Below are 19,054 nucleotides of genomic sequence, written 5' to 3' on the forward strand. Positions count from 1 at the left end.
TGTAGTGCAAATTGGAACACCACAAGTTAATAGTAATCTTGAAAAGGTACTCTCTTTCACCATATGTACCAGAAATTGCCTACAAATATTGGAAGGGGCCTACACACTGCCGTCAGACCGCCGTATACTTGGTTCAGGAATGGCAGTCTATCCATGTGAGTTTTGGCCATTTGTTTGTTTTTAGACATGTACATGTATTCTAATATCTTTTAATAAATACTATGCTATAAGCATTTTTGACTCAGTTTGGTGAGCATCTATACACCATACCTAGTGCACGGCGACCTAAGGGGTGGTCCAAAAGACCAGGCCGGCTTTCCAGCCTTCGTTTGGATTGTTGATCTCTGGATCATGGACTTTTCATGCACTTTTGGACTGATTTAGTTCACAAGCACAGCACTTAATGTTTTATGGATATCACTGATATTATTCTAGCGCTGCACACATTTTTTGGATTTCTTATTTAGAAGGGTATATATTGTTTTTTGCTAGCGGCTGAGGCCTTATAGCGCACACTCAACACATGGTTTTGGATGTGTCAGTAGAGGGCCCGAATACCACTGTCCATTGCCTTTTCATGCATATGACAGTTAACACAAGTAAATGTGTTACCAGTGTGCCCTAAATGCTACCATGGCTGTCTGTAACACGTTGGGCAATAAACATACAGAATACTTGAAGGAACCTGTAAAGGGACTTCTCCCCAGGATTCAGATGCGGAGAGAAATTTAAGAACTATGCAGCAACAAAAAATGACCAAAGCTTAAAACGTCTTAACATACACACATACAAAAAACCTACTGCAAACCAAGCTTTCAATTTTTATTTTACCCTCCTTGCACTTACCAAACAGTCCAGCTGAGAAACAGGGCTTTTATTTCCAGGGTGACTAATGTCCCACACCTTGACGCATCCCTTTCCACCAGTGTAAACGTGTCTTGTGGGGTTGCTGATTGTTACAGCACAGACCACTTCTCCGTGATTTAATGTGTTAATTTGCCGTGCATGTCGAGGAATTCCTGGGCCAATGAGAGCATCTGGAGGGAATGGGACAGGCTGCATCTGCCCATCGGCACTTACATGGAATGAGTACGCTCTACAAATAAACAAATGTATATTTATTAATGTAGGTAAACATACTTTAATGTATATCGATTATTATGATGAAGTCAGGTAATACTTTGTACTAATTCTATGATAGTACAGGTATATAGCTAAAAAAAATATCAAAAACAAAGGGGTAATCTCAAAATAGAATGGCACCTAAGAGATGCACATGCCAAGTATTACCACCACACCCTGACCCTAAATTTTAAAGGTCCATTCCTGCACCTTTATTCATAATGGGGTATCTTGCATTTTAAAGAGAGAAGTCAACAGTGTACTGCACCAACAAGAGGAAATCTTCAAAGAAAGCCCTCATAAAGAGAACTGGAGACAGATCTGCTCATATAATTTGGCAGCAACAGATACATGAAAACACAAACACACACAGGTTGGACTGGATGGACCAGTGTCTTAATTCAACCTTACAAACCAGGTTACTGGATACAAATAATATTTATATACAGTATATTTATGCCTCCCATCCCAGTTCCACCAAAAACACAAAAGGTGGCACTCTCCTTTAACAAATCCGCAGACAGCATGCAAAAAACAAAAAAAGAACCACTTCTAAATGTAATTTTGACAATAATTTTAGCAAGGTGTCTTGCTACATTGGTAAACATCTTATATGGGACATTTGCAGTAACAGCGGCAAACAAATAAGGAATCAAATGCTTCTTCGAGTACAGCGGACTTTCAGTATGTTCAGTGATGTAAAGAGATCATCAAGTCATACAGTGGTGATTGAAAGTTTGGGCACCCCAGGTAAAAATGTGTATTAATGTGCATAAAGAAGCCAAGGAAAGATGGAAAAATCTCCAAAAGGCATCAAATTACAGACTAGACATTCTAATATGTCAACAAAAGTTAGATTTTATTTCCATCATTTACACTTTCAAAATAACAAAAAACTAAAAAATGGCATCTGCAAAAGTTTGGGCACCCTGCAGAGTTAATATCTTGTACTGCCCCCTTTGGCAAGTATCACAGCTTGTAAACGCTTTTTGTCGCCAGCCAAGAGTCTTTCAATTCTTGTTTGAAGTATCTTTGCCCATTCTTCCTTACAAAAGTCTTCCAGTTCTTTGAGATTTCTGGGCTGTCTGTCACGCACTGCTCTTTTAAGGTCTATCCATAGATTTTCAATTATGTTGAGGTCAGGAGATTGTGAAGGCCATGGCAAAACCTTCAGTTTACGCCTCTTGATGTAATCCCCAGTGGATTTTGAGGTGTGTTTAGCTTCAGCTTTTTCACAGATGGCATAAAGTTGAGCTAGAAAACTTACCATCCACAATTTGCTGAAATTTTATTGAATCCATTTTTCCTTCTACTCGTGAGATGTTCCCTGTGCCACTGGCTGCAATGCAACCCCAAAGCATGATTGATCCACCCCATGCTTAACAGTTGGACAGAGGTTCTTTTCATTAAATTCTGTGCCCCTTCTCCAAACGTACCTTTGCTCATTCCGGCCAAAAAGTTAAATTTTAACCTCATCGGTCCACAGAACTTGTTTCCAAAATGCATCAGGCTTGTCTATATGTTCATTTGCAAAGTTCAAAAGCTGATTTTTGTGGTGAGGATGTAGAAGAGGTTTTCTTCTGATGACTCTTCCATGAAGACCATATTTGTACAAGTATCTCTTTATAGTGGAATAATGTACCACAAGTCCAGTGTCTGCCAGATCTTTCTGGAGGGATCGTGCAGTCAAACGTGGGTTTTGAATTGTTTTTCTCACAATCAGGTGAGCTGTTCTGTCTGATATTTTCTTGGTCTTCCAGATGCTTTAAATTCCACTGTTCCTGATGACTGACATTTCTTAATTACATTCCGAACAGAGGATATTGACATCTGAAAACGCTTTGCCATCTTCTTATAGCCTTTACCAGCTTTGTGAGCGTCAATTATTTTCAGTTTCAGTTTTCTAGACAACTGTTTAGAACAGGGGTAATGAATTAAAATTCAAGGAGGTCCGGTCGCCAAAATTTTCTTTGGGCCGAGGTCCGAATCTGAAGTCTGTGCTTTGACTCAGAAAGATGGGCAAAACAAAACTTGTCCATCAGCGTTGCTCTTAACATAAAATATGCCCATTAGAGTGCTCCTTAACATAAAATGTGTCCATCAGCGTGCCCCTTAACATAAAATGTGTCCATCAGCGTGACCCTTAACATAAAATAAGGGGCACTCTGATGGGCACATTTTATGTTAAGGGGCACTCTGATGGGCACATTTTACACATTTTTTGTTAGGGGGCACTCTGATGGGCATATTTTATGTTAGGGGGCACTCTGATGGGCAAAACAAAACGTGTCCATCAGCGTTGCTCTTAATATAAAATATGCCCATTAGAGTGCACCCTAACATAAAATGTGTAAAATGTGCCCCCTAACATAAAATGTGCCCATCAGCGTGCCCCTTAGCATAAAATTTGCCCATCAGCGTGACGCTTAACATAAAATAAGGGGCACGCTGATGGGCACATTTTATGTTAGGGGGCACTCTGATGGGCACATTTTATGTTAGGGGGCACTCTGATGGGCACATTTTATGTTAGGGGGCACTCTGATGGTCAAAACAAAACATGTAAATCAGCGTTGCTCTTAACATAAAATATGCCCATTAGAGTGCCCCTTAACATAAAATATGCCCATCAGTGTGACCCTTCACATAAAATATGCCCATTAGAGTGCCCCTTAACATAAAAAATGCCCATCAGCGTAAAATAAGGGGCACACTGATGGGCACATTTTATGTTAGGGGGCACTCTGATGGGCACATTTTTTTTTTATGGGGCACTCCAATGAACACTACAAAATATGCCCATCACTTTAAAAACCTCTCATCAGCTTTAAGTGCAGCTTTAAAATTGGGTACCACATTGCTTTTTCCCCTTGTGCTCCACATACCTGAAGCCAGTAGTCGAGCCAGGAGCCACGAGCAGCAGGGGGCGGGGCGCGCACATAATGTTACGCCCCAACTCGCTGCCCGGCTGAATGGAAGCCGCAGTAAGGAGCAGGGGGCGGGGCGCGCACGTGACGTCACGCCCCTACTCGCGGCCCGGCAGGACACCGGCTGGGAGTGAGCCGGTGTAAGGAGGGGGCGTGGAGCACACACAGCACGTCACTGGTTGCTGGGACACCCGCGGTCCCAGCAAACCAGTGACTGATAACAGGAGGCAGCCTCGCGGTCCGGGCGGAAGCATCGTGCGGGCCGCCAATGGACCGCGGGCCGCCATTTAGTGACGGCCGGTTTAGAAGATCCCATGGTGCTGATTGTTGGGGCAAGGTCAGATGAGTCTGGGCATTTAAAACCTTTGAGATTGACATCACCTGGTCTTCCCAGACGATGATTGAGAACAATCCATGACACTGGCAGGTCTCAGCCTTGCAAAGGGGGCAGTGCATGCTATAAATTCTGCAGGGTGCCCAAACTTTTGCAGACGCCATTTTTTTGTTTTCTGTAATTTTGAAAGTGTCAATGATGGAAATAAAATCTAACTTTTGTTGACATATTATAAGAATGTCTAATCTGTAATTAGATGCCTTTTTGAGATTTTTCCATCTTTCCTTGGCTTCTTTATGCACATTAATACAAATTTTTACCTGGGGTATCCAAACTTTCTATCACCACTGTAACATTTGGACAGCTGCAAAATTGTCTGCACTTAGGTGCCTCCTTCTGCAATTCCACAACACAAAAAGTCTGACAAACTAGAAAATGATCATACTAGATTATCCATAATTTAGATCAAATTTGTATTGCCAGCTACTTTGTAATTTACCAAATGTGAGTAAATATCCAATCGGGCAGGATTTCATGTCCATTGACAATATCGAATAAGTCCAGCAACAGGGAAAAAGATCATTGATTTTCTGACTGACATTTCCTCTTTGTAAGCTCTTATAAGGAAGCGGAGCTTCATTACATCTCCTCATATTTTCATGATCTATTCCTACCTAATCATATTTTAACCATCATGACCCTCTTGAGCATTTACAGCAGCTCTTGTTTTGATTTATAAGCAATTCATTGGTGTTCAGCACTGCAATTATTCTTTAAACAATGCATGCCATAAAAGAAAAACCCAAAGTGTCTCTAAATCAAGAACACGTTTAAAGAGCTAAAAATATATTATATTATATTATATTATATTATATATATATATATATATATATATATATATATATATATATATTATATATATATATAAAATCTATATCAAATTTCAAACCACAACATAAAAATTACATTCAAAAATCCTTGGCAACCATTTTATTTTAAATGTATTTACAAAAAAAATTAGTGACTACAATATTTTAAAATTACATTTACAAAAGAAAATGATAGTGAATACAATGTGTGTTGAGGGGTAACTATAAACTACTTACGGTTTCCCGCCTGGGATGCCTGTCAGATTTGGAGGGATTCCTGGAACCCGCATATGATGATGTGGATCAAAGCCAACCTAAACATTTATTGAAAATAAAAAAAAATTACCCTGCTAGAAAACTTAACACAAATTCAAAACCTGTATTTTTACCGAGATGTGCTTATCCTGATACATATAGTAATTATACAATATGGTTCTCTGATGAAACACTGTATACACTAGCACTCCTTTAAGAATGTATTTTGCTAAAGCAAAGATGCTGAGGATGCCTGCAGTCTAACCTCAAGCATTGTGTAAACTTCTGCAAGAGGCAGTGGGACAGTAAGCAGAGCAGGAATATTAGAATTCTGAGAAATCCTGTCCTTCGAACAAATCCATTTGGTCTCTGCCCTCCCTTGACGACCATCCCTAAAGAAAAAATATGCTATAGGAAAAAGGAAACTATACAGGCTGACAAGTTTTTACACAAATCTAATACCATCTGGACAAGATTTTCAGCACAAAAGTTAAGTGATCCAAAGAGACTGAAAATTAATTTGCTTGCAATCCAAACACATTGTTGGAACAAGGATGGGTTATCAAATATAACGTTATGACATCACCAGATAGGAACCTTATATGTGCGCAGGCAAGTTATGTCATTAGGAGGTCACTTACTCTGATCTGAAAGAACCTGCCACACTGTAAAAATACACATTGCAAGTAATCAAAACATAGCAAAGCCTTGCTCAACTACCAAGATAGTTGCCTCTCCAGAGAGAAACTGTATAGAATGAGGCATGGTAAATTAGTAATGGGAAAAAGATCAGTTGCAAGGGGACCAAAGGCAAAAATGGTGACTAGTCTATCCTCTGTTTGCCTTTTTCTGGACACACCAGCAGAACAGCTCTTTAAATAAGATAAGGGACTGAAACAATGTTGCAAATATAGCAACATCAGTTCTTTTCAGAAACTAAGAAAAAACATCTTAATAAAAGCAAGTGAACATTAACATTTTAGGGAAATGTGTAAGGACTCCGTTCACACTATGGGATTCCAGATCGTGGACGGAAATCGCCGCAGATCATGGGACGTCCTTGCAATATGTTATTTTCAATGGCACTCAAATGCGGGTGCAATATTGCTGTGATTGTCACCCGATAAATCTCTGTAAAATTGCGCAAACAGAATCGCGGGACGCTTGTTGCCCAAAAGAAGTTCGGAAAACAGGCGCCCTGCGATTTTGTTTGCGCGTTTTTACAGAAAGTCGGACAATCGCTAGCAAAATCGTGCCACAGTTTGAGTGACTTGAAAATACCAGGGATCGCAAGGGCGTCCTGCGATCTGCGGCGATTCAGAATCACAGGCAGAAATGCAGCAATTCTGCCCGCAATCCAGAACACCATAGTGTGAATAGAGCCTAGGTCTGCCTGTCAGTTTTTCCATGTGGACTTGATCAGGAGGTCCATGGAGCCGAGCCCTATAGACAGGTGAGTGTAAATGCACTTGTATCAGTTTACACCTGCCTACCTCTAAATCCGGTGCAGAAAAAAAAAAAAAAAAGACTATGTCCTTTTCGGTTTTGGCAGACTAGATTCAAGATAACCTGATGTAAACGGAAAGCGGAGTAAAAAAAAAAAAAAAAAAAAGTTTTTGAATGCTGTAAGGTGCAGTTCCCTGCGGACGTCTGGTGCCCACATAAAACAAAATGCTTTAACTATTACCACAATTTTTTTTTTTAGAATATTTAAAGCAGATGTTATTTTTGTAAACACATTTTAAGTTTAACATACTAATTTTAAAGGTATACTATTGATACTATCCTAATACAAGGCTCTTACCACTGGGGATCGGCCATAAGCTGCCGCTGCAGCAGCAGCTGCAGCTGCGGCACTCATCTGTGGGGAGATGTTGTGAAGACTGGCATAGGCTGCTCCTGGGCTTGTCAGCTCCCCATTCATACCAGCATGTGGCACTATTCCAAATGGTGTTGGATAAGGACATGGAACTGCCATGGGGGCTCTAAGGCCAGCTGCATTAAAACAGAAAATAAACATGAAGTACATAAACAGTGAAGTACCAATAAACAGGACATACAGTGAGGGAAAAAAGAATTTGATCCCGTGCCGATTTTGTACGTTTGCCCACTGACAAATAAATGGTCAATAACATTAATGGTAGGTTTTGTTTTTTTTAAACAGTGAGAGACAGAACAAAAATATTCAGAAAAACGCATTTCAAAAAAGTTATAAATTGATTTTAATTTTAATGAGTGAAATAAGTATTTGACCCCTTCACAAAACAGGACTTCATACTTGGTGGTGGAAAAAACCCTTGCTTGCAATTACAGTGGTCAGACGTTTCTTGTAGTTGGCCACAAGGTTTGCACACATTTCAGGAGGGATTTTGTCCCACTCCTCTTTACAGAACTTTCAGCTCCCTCCACATATTTTTTAGGTCTGGAGACTGGCTAGGCCACTCCAAGACCTTATGTGCTTCTTCTTAAGCTACACCTTGTTGCCTTGGCCGTGTGTTTTGGGTCATTGTCAAGCAGGAATACCCATCCATGACCCATGGTCTTGTAGCCCATTCCAGCCTTGTGTAGGTCTACAATCTTGTCCCCAACATCCTTGAACAGTTCTTTGGTCTTGGCCATGGTGGAGAAATTGGAATCTGATTCATTGCTTCTGTGGGCAGGTGTCTTTTATACAGGTCACAAGTTGAGACTAGGAGCACTCCCTTTAAGAGAGTGCTTCTAATCTCAGCTCGTTACCAGTATAGAAGACACCTGGAAGCCAGAAATCTTGCTGATTGATAGGGGATCAAATACTTATTTCACTCAACAAAATGCAATTCAATTTAGAACTTTTTTGAAATGTTTTTTTTCTAGATATTTTTGTTATTCTGTCTCACTGTTAAAAAAAAAAACCTACTATTAAAAATATAGCCTGAGCATTTCTTTGTCAGTGGGAAAATGTAAAAGAATCAGCAGGGGATCAAATACTTTTTTCCCTTACTATACATTTAGTTCAGAATATTATGTTTTTTTAAACCCTAGACAGACTTCTTTAAAGAAAAAAAAAAAAAAGAAAATGATATTTACTTCTATACTTCATTACACCTTTTTCATTTTTTCCTATCATAATATTAATTTGGATTTTAAAGACTTCTTGCTCTCAAAATTGACATATCAGTCATGTAAGTAAAGCTGGCATAATAGTCACACACCAGTTTTCCAAAGCTGTATAGGTTTCTGGCCACATTACTTTGCAACTGAGATCCAAGCTCCACCAACCTGTTGCGACTATTTTAAAAAGGTCCGACAAGCCTGTCTATTTTATTTTACATAACAGGCCGTGCAGCAGGAGAGGTGGGGGCCAGGAACTGCAGCAAGAATACTCATATACTCTTCCCATGAGATGTAAAACGCTTGTTGGTTACAAAGCATATGAAACACAGATTCTGTAAGCAAAATGAAATGAAATCTACAAGTGAGAAATATATAGGTTGCAATTGCTGGCCGCCTTTTGAAAACGCTAGCTGCGTGGCCATCTCCAGCTTAGTAATCACTCCATGTGAAATTACATGCAAAATGTCCTTGATGTGTACAGTCTTCCTGTCCTTGACTTATCAGAAACATCTAGGCCATACTAACCACAGAAATATGCCAGTCTAGGAGGTATATATGTCCCTCATTGGTCATGCACTTTTAAAATTTTGTAAAAAAAATTTCCTACACCTTGAAAACCATTCAGCGAAAGTTTTGCATGCACAACTTTTACTGTGCCAAGAGTACATACTATAAACAAATCAGATAACCATCTATATTAGAGTCACTTTTAGGTTGAATATGCATTCTAGGAATCCCATATTTTGGAGACCGCTTTATCAGTTATACTTTTGTGACCTTAACTCAACATCAACACAGTAAAGAACATTTTGATAAAGCCTAGTTAAATGGGATGCATCTTACTTAATGGATCGACACCTGGTGGCTTGCCAGGAACAGGCCGCAATCCAGTCGAATTGCTGCCAGGTGTGGGCGCATCAGTTCGTGGAGTAGGCGTGTTCGATTTGGAAACTGGAGTTGTGGATTTCTCATTCTTCCAGGAGGTAAATGAAAGGGGAAATAAAAGGAGAAAAGAGATCAATCATTCCAAATTCCTGTCTGCAAACATGCTTGTCTTTGCATAATAAAAACATGTAAGAGTTACATCAGCTCCACACAGTCACCAGCAAAATGAATCTCTAGCTGTACGAAAGGATACAACACGCTAAATGACTTGAATCCTCCCAAAAGTAAACAACTTATTGACTCAGGTTTACTCTACAGCAAACCTCAAATACTCACCCTGCTAAAGTCAACATCCCTAATGGAAGAGTCATAACATATGTGCTTTCACAGTCATATCTTTCAAGTACCTATTCATAGCATAGGAGTGTACAGCAGACCTGTGTAACCAGAGCAGCATGAATGGAAACACGCCTGTAAGTAATAAGCTGTGCAGTGGAACACATCTTACTACAATGTTTAAGAATAACCTAGATACCAGGTTTCAATATTCCATTTATTGAAGGACATTTTCTGTTATATAAACAAATTTCACTTACCCAATTACAAACAAATTATTAGAGCTTATATACTCTTAATAAATGAAAATATGCAAAACGCTGTAAAAACAGCCTATATTTGCAAATCTTAATTTAAAATTACCCACTTTGCAAATATAACTTTTTCCACCCCCTGAAGTGTTTTAAAATCCAAGAACAATGTAATATACTGTAGCTTACCAGTCCACGGATGAAGTGACTGGCTGCATTATTTATTTTATTTTTTTTGTTGTGACTAGCTTTACCTTATATTCACTTGCTGACCTTACCAGTAAAATGCATTCTGCCTTATGGTGACAACACTCACTCACCATCTATGGAGGAAGCAATGTTGTCACCCCAGGATAGAAGTAGGTTCAAACTAGGGAACACCTTCTGCCTAACACAAGGGGAGGTGTGCTGTAGTTCACTGAGCTATCACAAGACTGAATTGTATTTCTGGTAGGATTAACAGGTTCTCTTTTGCACTTGTCAAATGGATGATGATAAAACATGTTTAATGGTACAGGTGACAGACCGAAAGGAAGCAAAGTATATGTATTCTATACAATTTAACTTCGGTTAAGTGGTTGTAAACCCTTACATATACCCAGTGAAGGGACTATCCTCTGGTGATACACAGATCCACCAAACCCTCCAAAAAGGAGTTGTATTTGCCTGTCTGCAGACCTCTCTTCTCTACATCCATTCAAAGTGCTGAATTTATAAACTTGTCAGAGTTCAGAAAAAATGGGGCAGAGCGCTGAAGTTACACTATGCAGAGCTCAGTGAGGGAGCGAAAAATTGTCAAAAGTGATTCATGCAGATAGAGAAACAAAGCAGCAGAAAGAAAGGGCACTTGGTGCTCTTAATTGAGACAAGCACATACTATAGAGATAGGCTTTGTTCATAGTTCATGTCTAAAGGTTTACAACTACTTTACAGAAAAAAAAAAACACAACATGTTAATCATTTAAATTCCTGAGAAACAATATATGCCAAAGCAAGAAAATATTTTCTTGAATTGGCATTTGTATCAGAGATACAAATCCTAAGACTAGGTTCACGCCCTACCAATGAAGTGTTTTGCGTTACCACACATGCAGTTTTCCATGTGTTAAAAGGCCCCTAAATTGCTGGCAATGCACCTCAATGGCTCAGAAAATGCACCTGCACCTTTTTTGACAGTGCGCCAAAGTTCAACCAATGTTAATGCTTTGCCGTGTGTTGCACTGAAGCACACCTCAATCGGCAAGGGGTGCTAATCTGAATCCACGGCGCCGCACTAATAGCAAGTAGCTTGTGGTACCAGGTGTTACCACGATGCCAACATTTCAACCAAGCCTTACATTACATCCGACAGGCAGGCTTTACATATATCTTGGCTTACCAGGCTAAGTTCTTTGGACTTTGATGAGGGAGTACTGCTTGAGGATGCAATGGATGCTGGACTTATTGGAGGGTCTTTCTTTAAAAGTCGAGCCTTGTCCAAACCATTTTCCCTGGGAGAATGTGCTGGGCTCCCTCTGGGAGAGGAGGGGTCCTGCAATAAAAAAAATGCTTTTAAGTACACTGCTATGTAAAGGAATTCAAGGTCTGTGTAAGGCTCTATGCGCAAGAATGGCTATGAACTCTGAAATATACACTGACAAAACTGAAGCAGATACACACCTCATTGGAAACATCCACCACCAGGTTGTCATCACTCTTTTCACCATCACTGTCCTGCATAGAGAAGAAAGCACTGCTTATAAGACTGCACAGTAACAAAGGGGGAGGCCAGTCAAAGTTTATGCAAGCGTTTAGCAACTGTACTAGACTCTAGACAGAAAAATGTAACCAAAAATCTCTCAAGGCATACTATTTTATATGACCAGGGTCAATTCGGTATTTTTGGATTCTCATTGTAATCCCATTTTAGTAACGCAAAGTGCTCTGGAGCCCTTCAGGTTTGTTAAGAAAGAAACCGAGATGGTGTTGAATATCAAAATAGTGGGGTTGATTTACTAAAACTGGGGAGTGCAAAATCTGCTGCAGCTGTCCATGATTGCCAATCAGCTAACTTCAGCTTGTTCAATTGAGCTTTGAAAAAAAAAAAAAAACTGGAAGCGGATTGTTTTCTGTACAGAGCTGCACCAGATTTTGCACTCTCCAGTTTAAATAAATCAACTCCAGTGTTTGGATAAAACACTGACTCGCTGTCCAAGGTGATCAATAGCTGGGCAGTGATTATCATGTCTCCTCTGTTATTCACTGTGAGAGAAGACAATAGAAATGTGTGGAAAGCCATCATTTATGTGCATAGTTATGCATATGGCAAAAGAAGCACTGGTTGCCTGCCGGTTGTACAAAAGCACAACAGGCTGTATGTAGATGCCCATATGCTGCAAACTGCTGATAATTTTAGGTTCGAATGACAATTGGGGCAATATTTGACAGTCTCAATTCTCTGTTTGACTGCTTAATGGCTGGCCAAAACTTAAAGAGTAACTTGACTTTTGTTCAGGAAAAAAGCAATCCCCTCTGGATGATCCATGTACATTGCAGGGAGTTTACCAAACTTTGTTGCAGAGTCCTACTTTTCGTGGTTCTGAAGAAATAGCGGTTTGTTTGTCTGTGTCCATGCGCAAAGTGAATCTGTATGGAAGTGTTTTTTTTAATTATCAATCAGCTGCTGCACCTGTAGGGCTCTAATGAGGAAAGTGGAGGGTTTGCATCCCTTTAGATGTGATTTCCTATTGGGAGTAACTCACCAAAAATGACATTTTTGTTGCAGGAGATGCCAAAAATCTGACTTGTATCTTAGTGCAGACTTCTGGGAAAATCAGTGAATCGCACAGGATAGCACATTTCTGGGAAGGCGATCTGTACACTTTGTTTACAGAATGCCTCCAGGTAGCCATATTGCATTGCATTTTACTGAAAATTGAAAAGGAAAGGTCATTTTTAAGAACATTCATATACAATATAATTTGCGTCGCAATTGTATACACTATTTTTTTTGCCATTTTTTCCCCTACCAATGTAGAGTTACCCTTTAGGGGTATATATATATATATATATATATATATATATATATATATATATATATATATATATATATATATATATAAGCATGAACATTGCTGCACATCCACTGGGTGTCACAACAGTTTAAGGCTGGCCATACACTATACAATTTTCTTATTCAATTTCCTTTGGATTTACCTTAAACTACGTAGTGCAAGGGCCTGCCTGACTGCATACAAATTGAAAGTGTTTAGGTTTGACCCTATATTACATGGTTTTGGTAAATCTAAAGGAAAGTTGAACAAGAAAATTGTATAGTGTATGGCCAGCCTAAGCATGCTCTGCAGGTATTTGAAAAACTGGACTGCTCACAGCTAGACCAACAGACTTTCTACACTTGAAGCATTGCTAACATACGAATAACAGTCAAGTATAATTACATACTGTAGGAGTAGAGGGCATAAAATACATAGGCTGAAGACTTGGAAGCGCTTCCAGCACCTGTGGCTACAGGCTTACTATCCCAGGAGTTTAATTAAACCTCCTACAAACCCGAGCAATACAGCTAAACACATGACAGAAAGAGATGCATAGGCGAAAGTTACCTTCATGTCAAAATGATCAGCAGATGAGAGACAAAGACAACTGAGGTTGTATGCAAAACCCAATATTTTTATTTTTTTTCTGGGGTCCTAACTCTACCGTTTGAGCCTACTGGCCATTGAAGCAACTTTAGAAGGAGATGGGCTTGTGTGTTGGGGAGGGGGCCCTCAAATCTTTTCTGGAAAACTAGTGATTTGCATAGACGTCAGCTGTCTAGATTTCTGGAAATTTACATGACTGGATTAAAAAAGATGACATTTCTGCTAAAAGACAAAAATGAATAAATAAGGGAAAAAATATTGCATCCTCAGAACACTGAACCTGCAGTTGACCCCAGAGGAAGACAGAAAAAAAACAAGAGTGTCCCAATTTGGTCCAACAGGGGAGGGGGCGAGAAAAGCTTTCTGATCCTCAGACAAATCGTCTACCCCGTCGATAAACCTTTTATAGTATTTCTTGCCATTATTAGCCATTAATATTTAGTGCTTTAACATATGCCTGGATCCAACCATTTTGCCTTTTTTACACTATGAATTTTGTGACAGCATATGCTCCATCTAAATTAGGGTTCATGCACATGGACTGCATTGTGAAAGTAATTGTAAAGTGTTGTGTTTTTTTAATAACAAACATGCTATACCAGGGCCGATCCTAGGGTCACAGGCGCCTGGGTGCAGAAATTTTTCTGGCGCCCCCACATGGGCGTGGTCATCTTACCAACTCCTCCCCTTTACAAATGTTTCTATGGCAATGGCTCAAACACAGAGATGCTCCTCTAAGAAGTCTTCCTTACCCCTGGACCCTCCCACGATCTATTAACAATAAACAAATTACAGTAAGAGAAGCAAAGTACTCTAATGGGAACTGGAGGGGGGGTCTCTCTAATGGAGACAGAGAGGGCATCTGTTAGAGAGTCTGTTAGACAGAGCCCCCAGACAGGAGATGGTCAGAGACTGCGGATATGATACAAGTGATCAATGCAGCCTACCAGTGCCCACCAAATGCAGCCTACCAGTGCCCACCAAATGCAGCCTACCAGTGTCCACCAAATGCAGCCTACCAGTGTCCACCAAATGCAGCCTACCAGTGTCCACCAAATGCAGCCTACCAGTGCCCACCAAATGCAGCCTACCAGTGTCCACCAAATGCAGCCTACCAGTGTCCACCAAATGCAGCCTACCAGTGCCCACCAAATGCAGCCTACCAGTGTCCACCAAATGCAGCCTACCAGTGTCCACCAAATGCAGCCTACCAGTGTCCACCAAATGCAGATTACCAGTGCCCACCAAATGCAGCCTACCAGTGTCATGACTCCTGGTTTTTAACATTGGCATCTATAGGAAATCTCGGTCAGCTTGACACGACACTATTTCCGAACCACAAGTGACAGGGACACCAAACTTGGGGAATACCCACAACTACCAAATATCCAATTTTGGGGTTGGCCAGCTTGCCTAGGTAATGTACCATGCCGTAGTCCAGGGTCCCCTTAACGTGCTCCCCAAGTTTGGTTTCCCTGTCACTTATGGTTCGGTAGCAGTGCCATGTCAAGCTGACCAAGATTTCCCATAGAGCTGGTGTATTTACATGCATTCAGAAGAAAAAAAAAAAACACCAGACGCCATCACATGCTGCAGACTACTTCATTGGATTATTGTTGTGCTAGTCATTACATACTGCAGACCCCTGAGCAAAGCCTTCTATATAAATTGCAGTGAGATGCAGCACTCTATTGTATAATATGTCTGAATTCAGAACTCATCTCCACCAAAATCAGTAAATTACCCTACATGCCCATATGAGGGAAGTGCTGTACCCTTCATGTCCCTGAAATGCTGCACTCTATTCATAGACTAAAATGTATGGCATTTTTTCCCTCTGCCTCTAAAGGCTCCTGCATGTTCGCCTGTGTCCATACACACATAGGTTTTTAGAGTTTATTAGTGGCAGATAAAAAAAAAAAATCACTGCCAGTTTTGGCAGAAAGAAAAAGCTTGACATTTACACTAGGTACATATAGCACTTGAGCTTTAATCCACTTAAATGGTCAGAATAAAATGGCATTCTGGCCATTATAATGAATTATCGCCCAAGAGCTTGATGCCTGTAACCACGTTACAATGTCAGGCGCTTTTTCTGGAAGGATGAAAGGCTTCTAAGAGAGTTTACAATACATTGTGTGTGCATGAGACTTACATGTCATGCACATTGAACACAGTAATCAGTGATGTGATTGGCAGAGCCTGCACATGTCATCTCCCTCCAGATTTCACTCTATGAATCAACCATCTTATAGCAGAAAGAAACATTGAGCACTGTCAGCGCGCCATGTACAGGTAAACTGTCTCTGTGGAAGCCACATTCTATTACATACCTTCACCTCCCGCTTTACCAATCCTGCATAGATGGAACATGCTGCGCTCTACACACCTCAGAGGAGCTTCCATGTACTTCCGGTCTGAGGGACAGAGAAGGCGGAGACTCCGAGCCACATAAAGAGCAGCAGGGAGCCTAGTGATGACATAAGGTGGGCGTGGAAAAAGGTCCGACGTCACTGGTTGCTAGACGCTAAGCGGTTCTAGCAACCAGAGATACAATACAGCCGGAGGAAGAAAGAAAGCAGAGGCTGCGCCGCTTCCGGGCTGGTCAGTAAGTAAGCGCTGTGCTGGGGATTGGAATGGAAAGGAAGGATTTACTAGTAGTCTGGCTGACTGGCTTGGCTCTGCACAGTATCCGGAGGAGACAGTGGAATCAATGGCAGCTTCGGCCGGCGCGCCGGCGCCCCCCCCTTTTTAACATTTTTAAGCGCCTGGGTGCACCGCACCTCGGGCACCCGCCTCGGGTCGGCCCTGTGCTATACTTACCTGCTCTATACAGTGGTTTTGCACAGGGCAGCATGAACCCTGCTCTTCTTGGGTCCCTCTTCGCTGCTCATGGCCCCTCCCTCCTGTCGAGTGCCCCCACAGCAAGCAACTTGCTATGGGGGCACCCGAGCCGAGCTGCAGCCCTGTGTGTCCATTCAGACATGGAGCTGCCGTTTGGCACCACCCCATCTCTCCCGATTGGCTAACTGACTTTGACAGCAGCAGGAGCCAATGGTGCTGCTGCTGTGTCTTAGCCAATCCAAAGGGAGAGTCCCAGACGGCTGAGGGACTCGTGGACATCGCTGAAAGCAAATGGGGCTTAATTATTAAGGGGTGCTAGGGAGGCTGCTACACTGAAGGCTTTTTATATTAATGCTAGAAAAAAAACCCTTTGCCTTTGCAACTCCTTTAAAGCCTAAAGTAAAATTTCCAGACGCTTTCCTGTGCCCAGAGAGCCACACGTGCAGAATAAAGCCTGCCATACAAGTGAATGGCAGCCCTAGTATGTGTATGTATGAATGTGAGTTGGGTACCTTCGAGTGTAAGCTCCCTGAGGACAGGTACTGATGTGAATGCACATTAATAATGTAAAGCGCTGCGTACATTGATAGCACTATAGAAGTACCTGATATAAATAAAATAAAAATGTGGCATTACTCTTGACAAACAGTAGTATTTAGCACTGTGCATGTGGAGGAAAATGCCAGTTCAATAAAGCATAGGGGTTTACAAGAGTGTGGTCGCATACAGCCACTCGTATGGCAAGCTGTACACGGCAGCTGCGGCGTCCCGGGCACAGAAAGCTGTGGCATATAAATGCCCTTTTTCCTCCAAGTGCATTAATTAACCCTTACCCAGGTCTATGAAAGGTTCACTTGAACACTCTCTCTGGTGCTTGAAGCAACATTTGCATTCATGTCAATGAAGTGAAGAGTAACATGAAATGAACACTTGCATTTGTTTCATTATACAAGTTTGAATTGGTTACTAAACAGGATATTTTTGCAGATGAACTGATGTAAAGAAATCCTGCAGTTTAATAAAAAAAAGCATTCGAGGTAACAAATGTTCCACACAACATATTGATGACAAAGTAAACGGATAACCCACATGAACTTTACTAACATCTCACTAAACAAACACCTGACTACATCTAGTCTAACCAAATACACCCTTAGGAAATATTTATGCTTCTTTATGATCCTTAAAGCATATTTGCTTCTCAGTGATAAGATGTATGGTCACCAGTCACGTTCAACCAGGATCCTTAAATATAGTACACAAAGGAAACAAATACACAAATATAACACAGGATTACTGTAATAGGTGTGAGGTTACTTTACTTTGTACTTCTGTTGCCATGAATACGGCATCAAATATCTTCTTGTACTTACGTAACGGGCGGCTATATCTTTTTCTTCAGTCTTCTGCTTTTTGCTGTCTGAAGAATAGTCTGCAGAATTTCTGTGCTTCTCTGCTGCTCTGAAACTTGCAGACGGTGACACAGAGGAGCTCTGGAAGGTAAAAAGTGTGCCAAAACGTAAGTTTAACTAAAGGCTTTTTTTTTTTAGTCTTATACAGAATGGAGAGGGGTTAGATCATCTTTCAGTTTGTATTGCTGTCTGTGTCCCCCATTACAAAGTTTCACCCTCTCTATTTGTCCTGATTACCATTATCTTTAAAGGTGAAAGGAAATCCCAAATTTTGGGTTGTCCCCAGAAAAGTAATAGAGACATACTTCCAATGCTTACAATAGTGACATCTTCCAATGGGGACACTAGTTATGGTGACCTGGGGTTCCCAAGGAATTCCCTTAATTTGCAGGGATTCCCTCTCACTTTCTGTTTGGCTTTGGGACAGGAAGTGAAGGGAAATCTCCCCAATGGGACAAAGGAAGGGAAAAAAAAAAATTGACAGGGGTTATAACCCTCCCTTAAAAACAAATTGTGCTTATAGTTCGACTTTACAGGTAAAAAGAAAAAAAGTAAAACTAGAGTTAAGGGCATAAGGTTTCCTTACCCATACCCATTTTGGATAGAGGGTTTTTTTTTGCCACGTGTGAGACACTGGGGGGGATTTCACTTAACGTTCCACAACCAAAACAGGAAGCAGAGGGAATTCCTACAAAATGAGGGAATCCCTGGCTATCACCAGGGTCAAGCGAGCTAGTGTCCCTGTTTCCTTCCATGACTGTTCTGGGGACTGCTCAAAATGTGGGCTTTTTTTACTTTATCAGTAAAAAGAGGGGGTGAATCTCCCTTGCGCAGACACAGACAGTGGTAAAATACCTGACAGATGTTCGAATCACTCTCCACTCCAGAAAAAAATAAAAAAATAAAAAAACAACACTAATTTTTTTTTTTTTTTTAAATACTGCTCGTTCATGAATGCACACAAACCCAAGACAGACATCTGAGGTCAAGTTTACAATTCTGCATTCACTGCTCAATAACTTGATTCACGCTGCCAAAATGACACTGTAAAATCTATTGACAGTTGGTGTGTTTACAAAGCACAA

The 19,054-nt window shown here is 40.8% G+C and overlaps 1 protein-coding gene across 3 annotated transcripts in view; it reads right to left on the reverse strand.

Annotated features, from left to right (window-relative positions):
- LOC309561965 (transducin-like enhancer protein 4) overlaps window positions 1-19,054 on the reverse strand; it is a 200,143-nt gene that overhangs the window by 53,009 nt on the left and 128,080 nt on the right. For all 3 annotated transcript variants that reach the window (XM_082266057.1, XM_082266056.1, XM_082266055.1), the window contains 7 exons: window positions 17,931-18,050; window positions 11,732-11,785; window positions 11,451-11,603; window positions 9,444-9,573; window positions 7,312-7,502; window positions 5,490-5,566; window positions 847-1,096 (listed from right to left, as the gene is read on the reverse strand). In XM_082266057.1, the coding sequence (XP_082122183.1) occupies window positions 847-1,096; window positions 5,490-5,566; window positions 7,312-7,502; window positions 9,444-9,573; window positions 11,451-11,603; window positions 11,732-11,785; window positions 17,931-18,050 (975 nt within the window). The remainder of the gene's footprint in view (window positions 1-846; window positions 1,097-5,489; window positions 5,567-7,311; window positions 7,503-9,443; window positions 9,574-11,450; window positions 11,604-11,731; window positions 11,786-17,930; window positions 18,051-19,054) is intronic.

This window comes from Pelophylax lessonae, assembly GCF_965119305.1.
Source record: "Pelophylax lessonae genome assembly, chromosome: 1".
Lineage (NCBI taxonomy): Eukaryota > Metazoa > Chordata > Amphibia > Anura > Ranidae > Pelophylax > Pelophylax lessonae.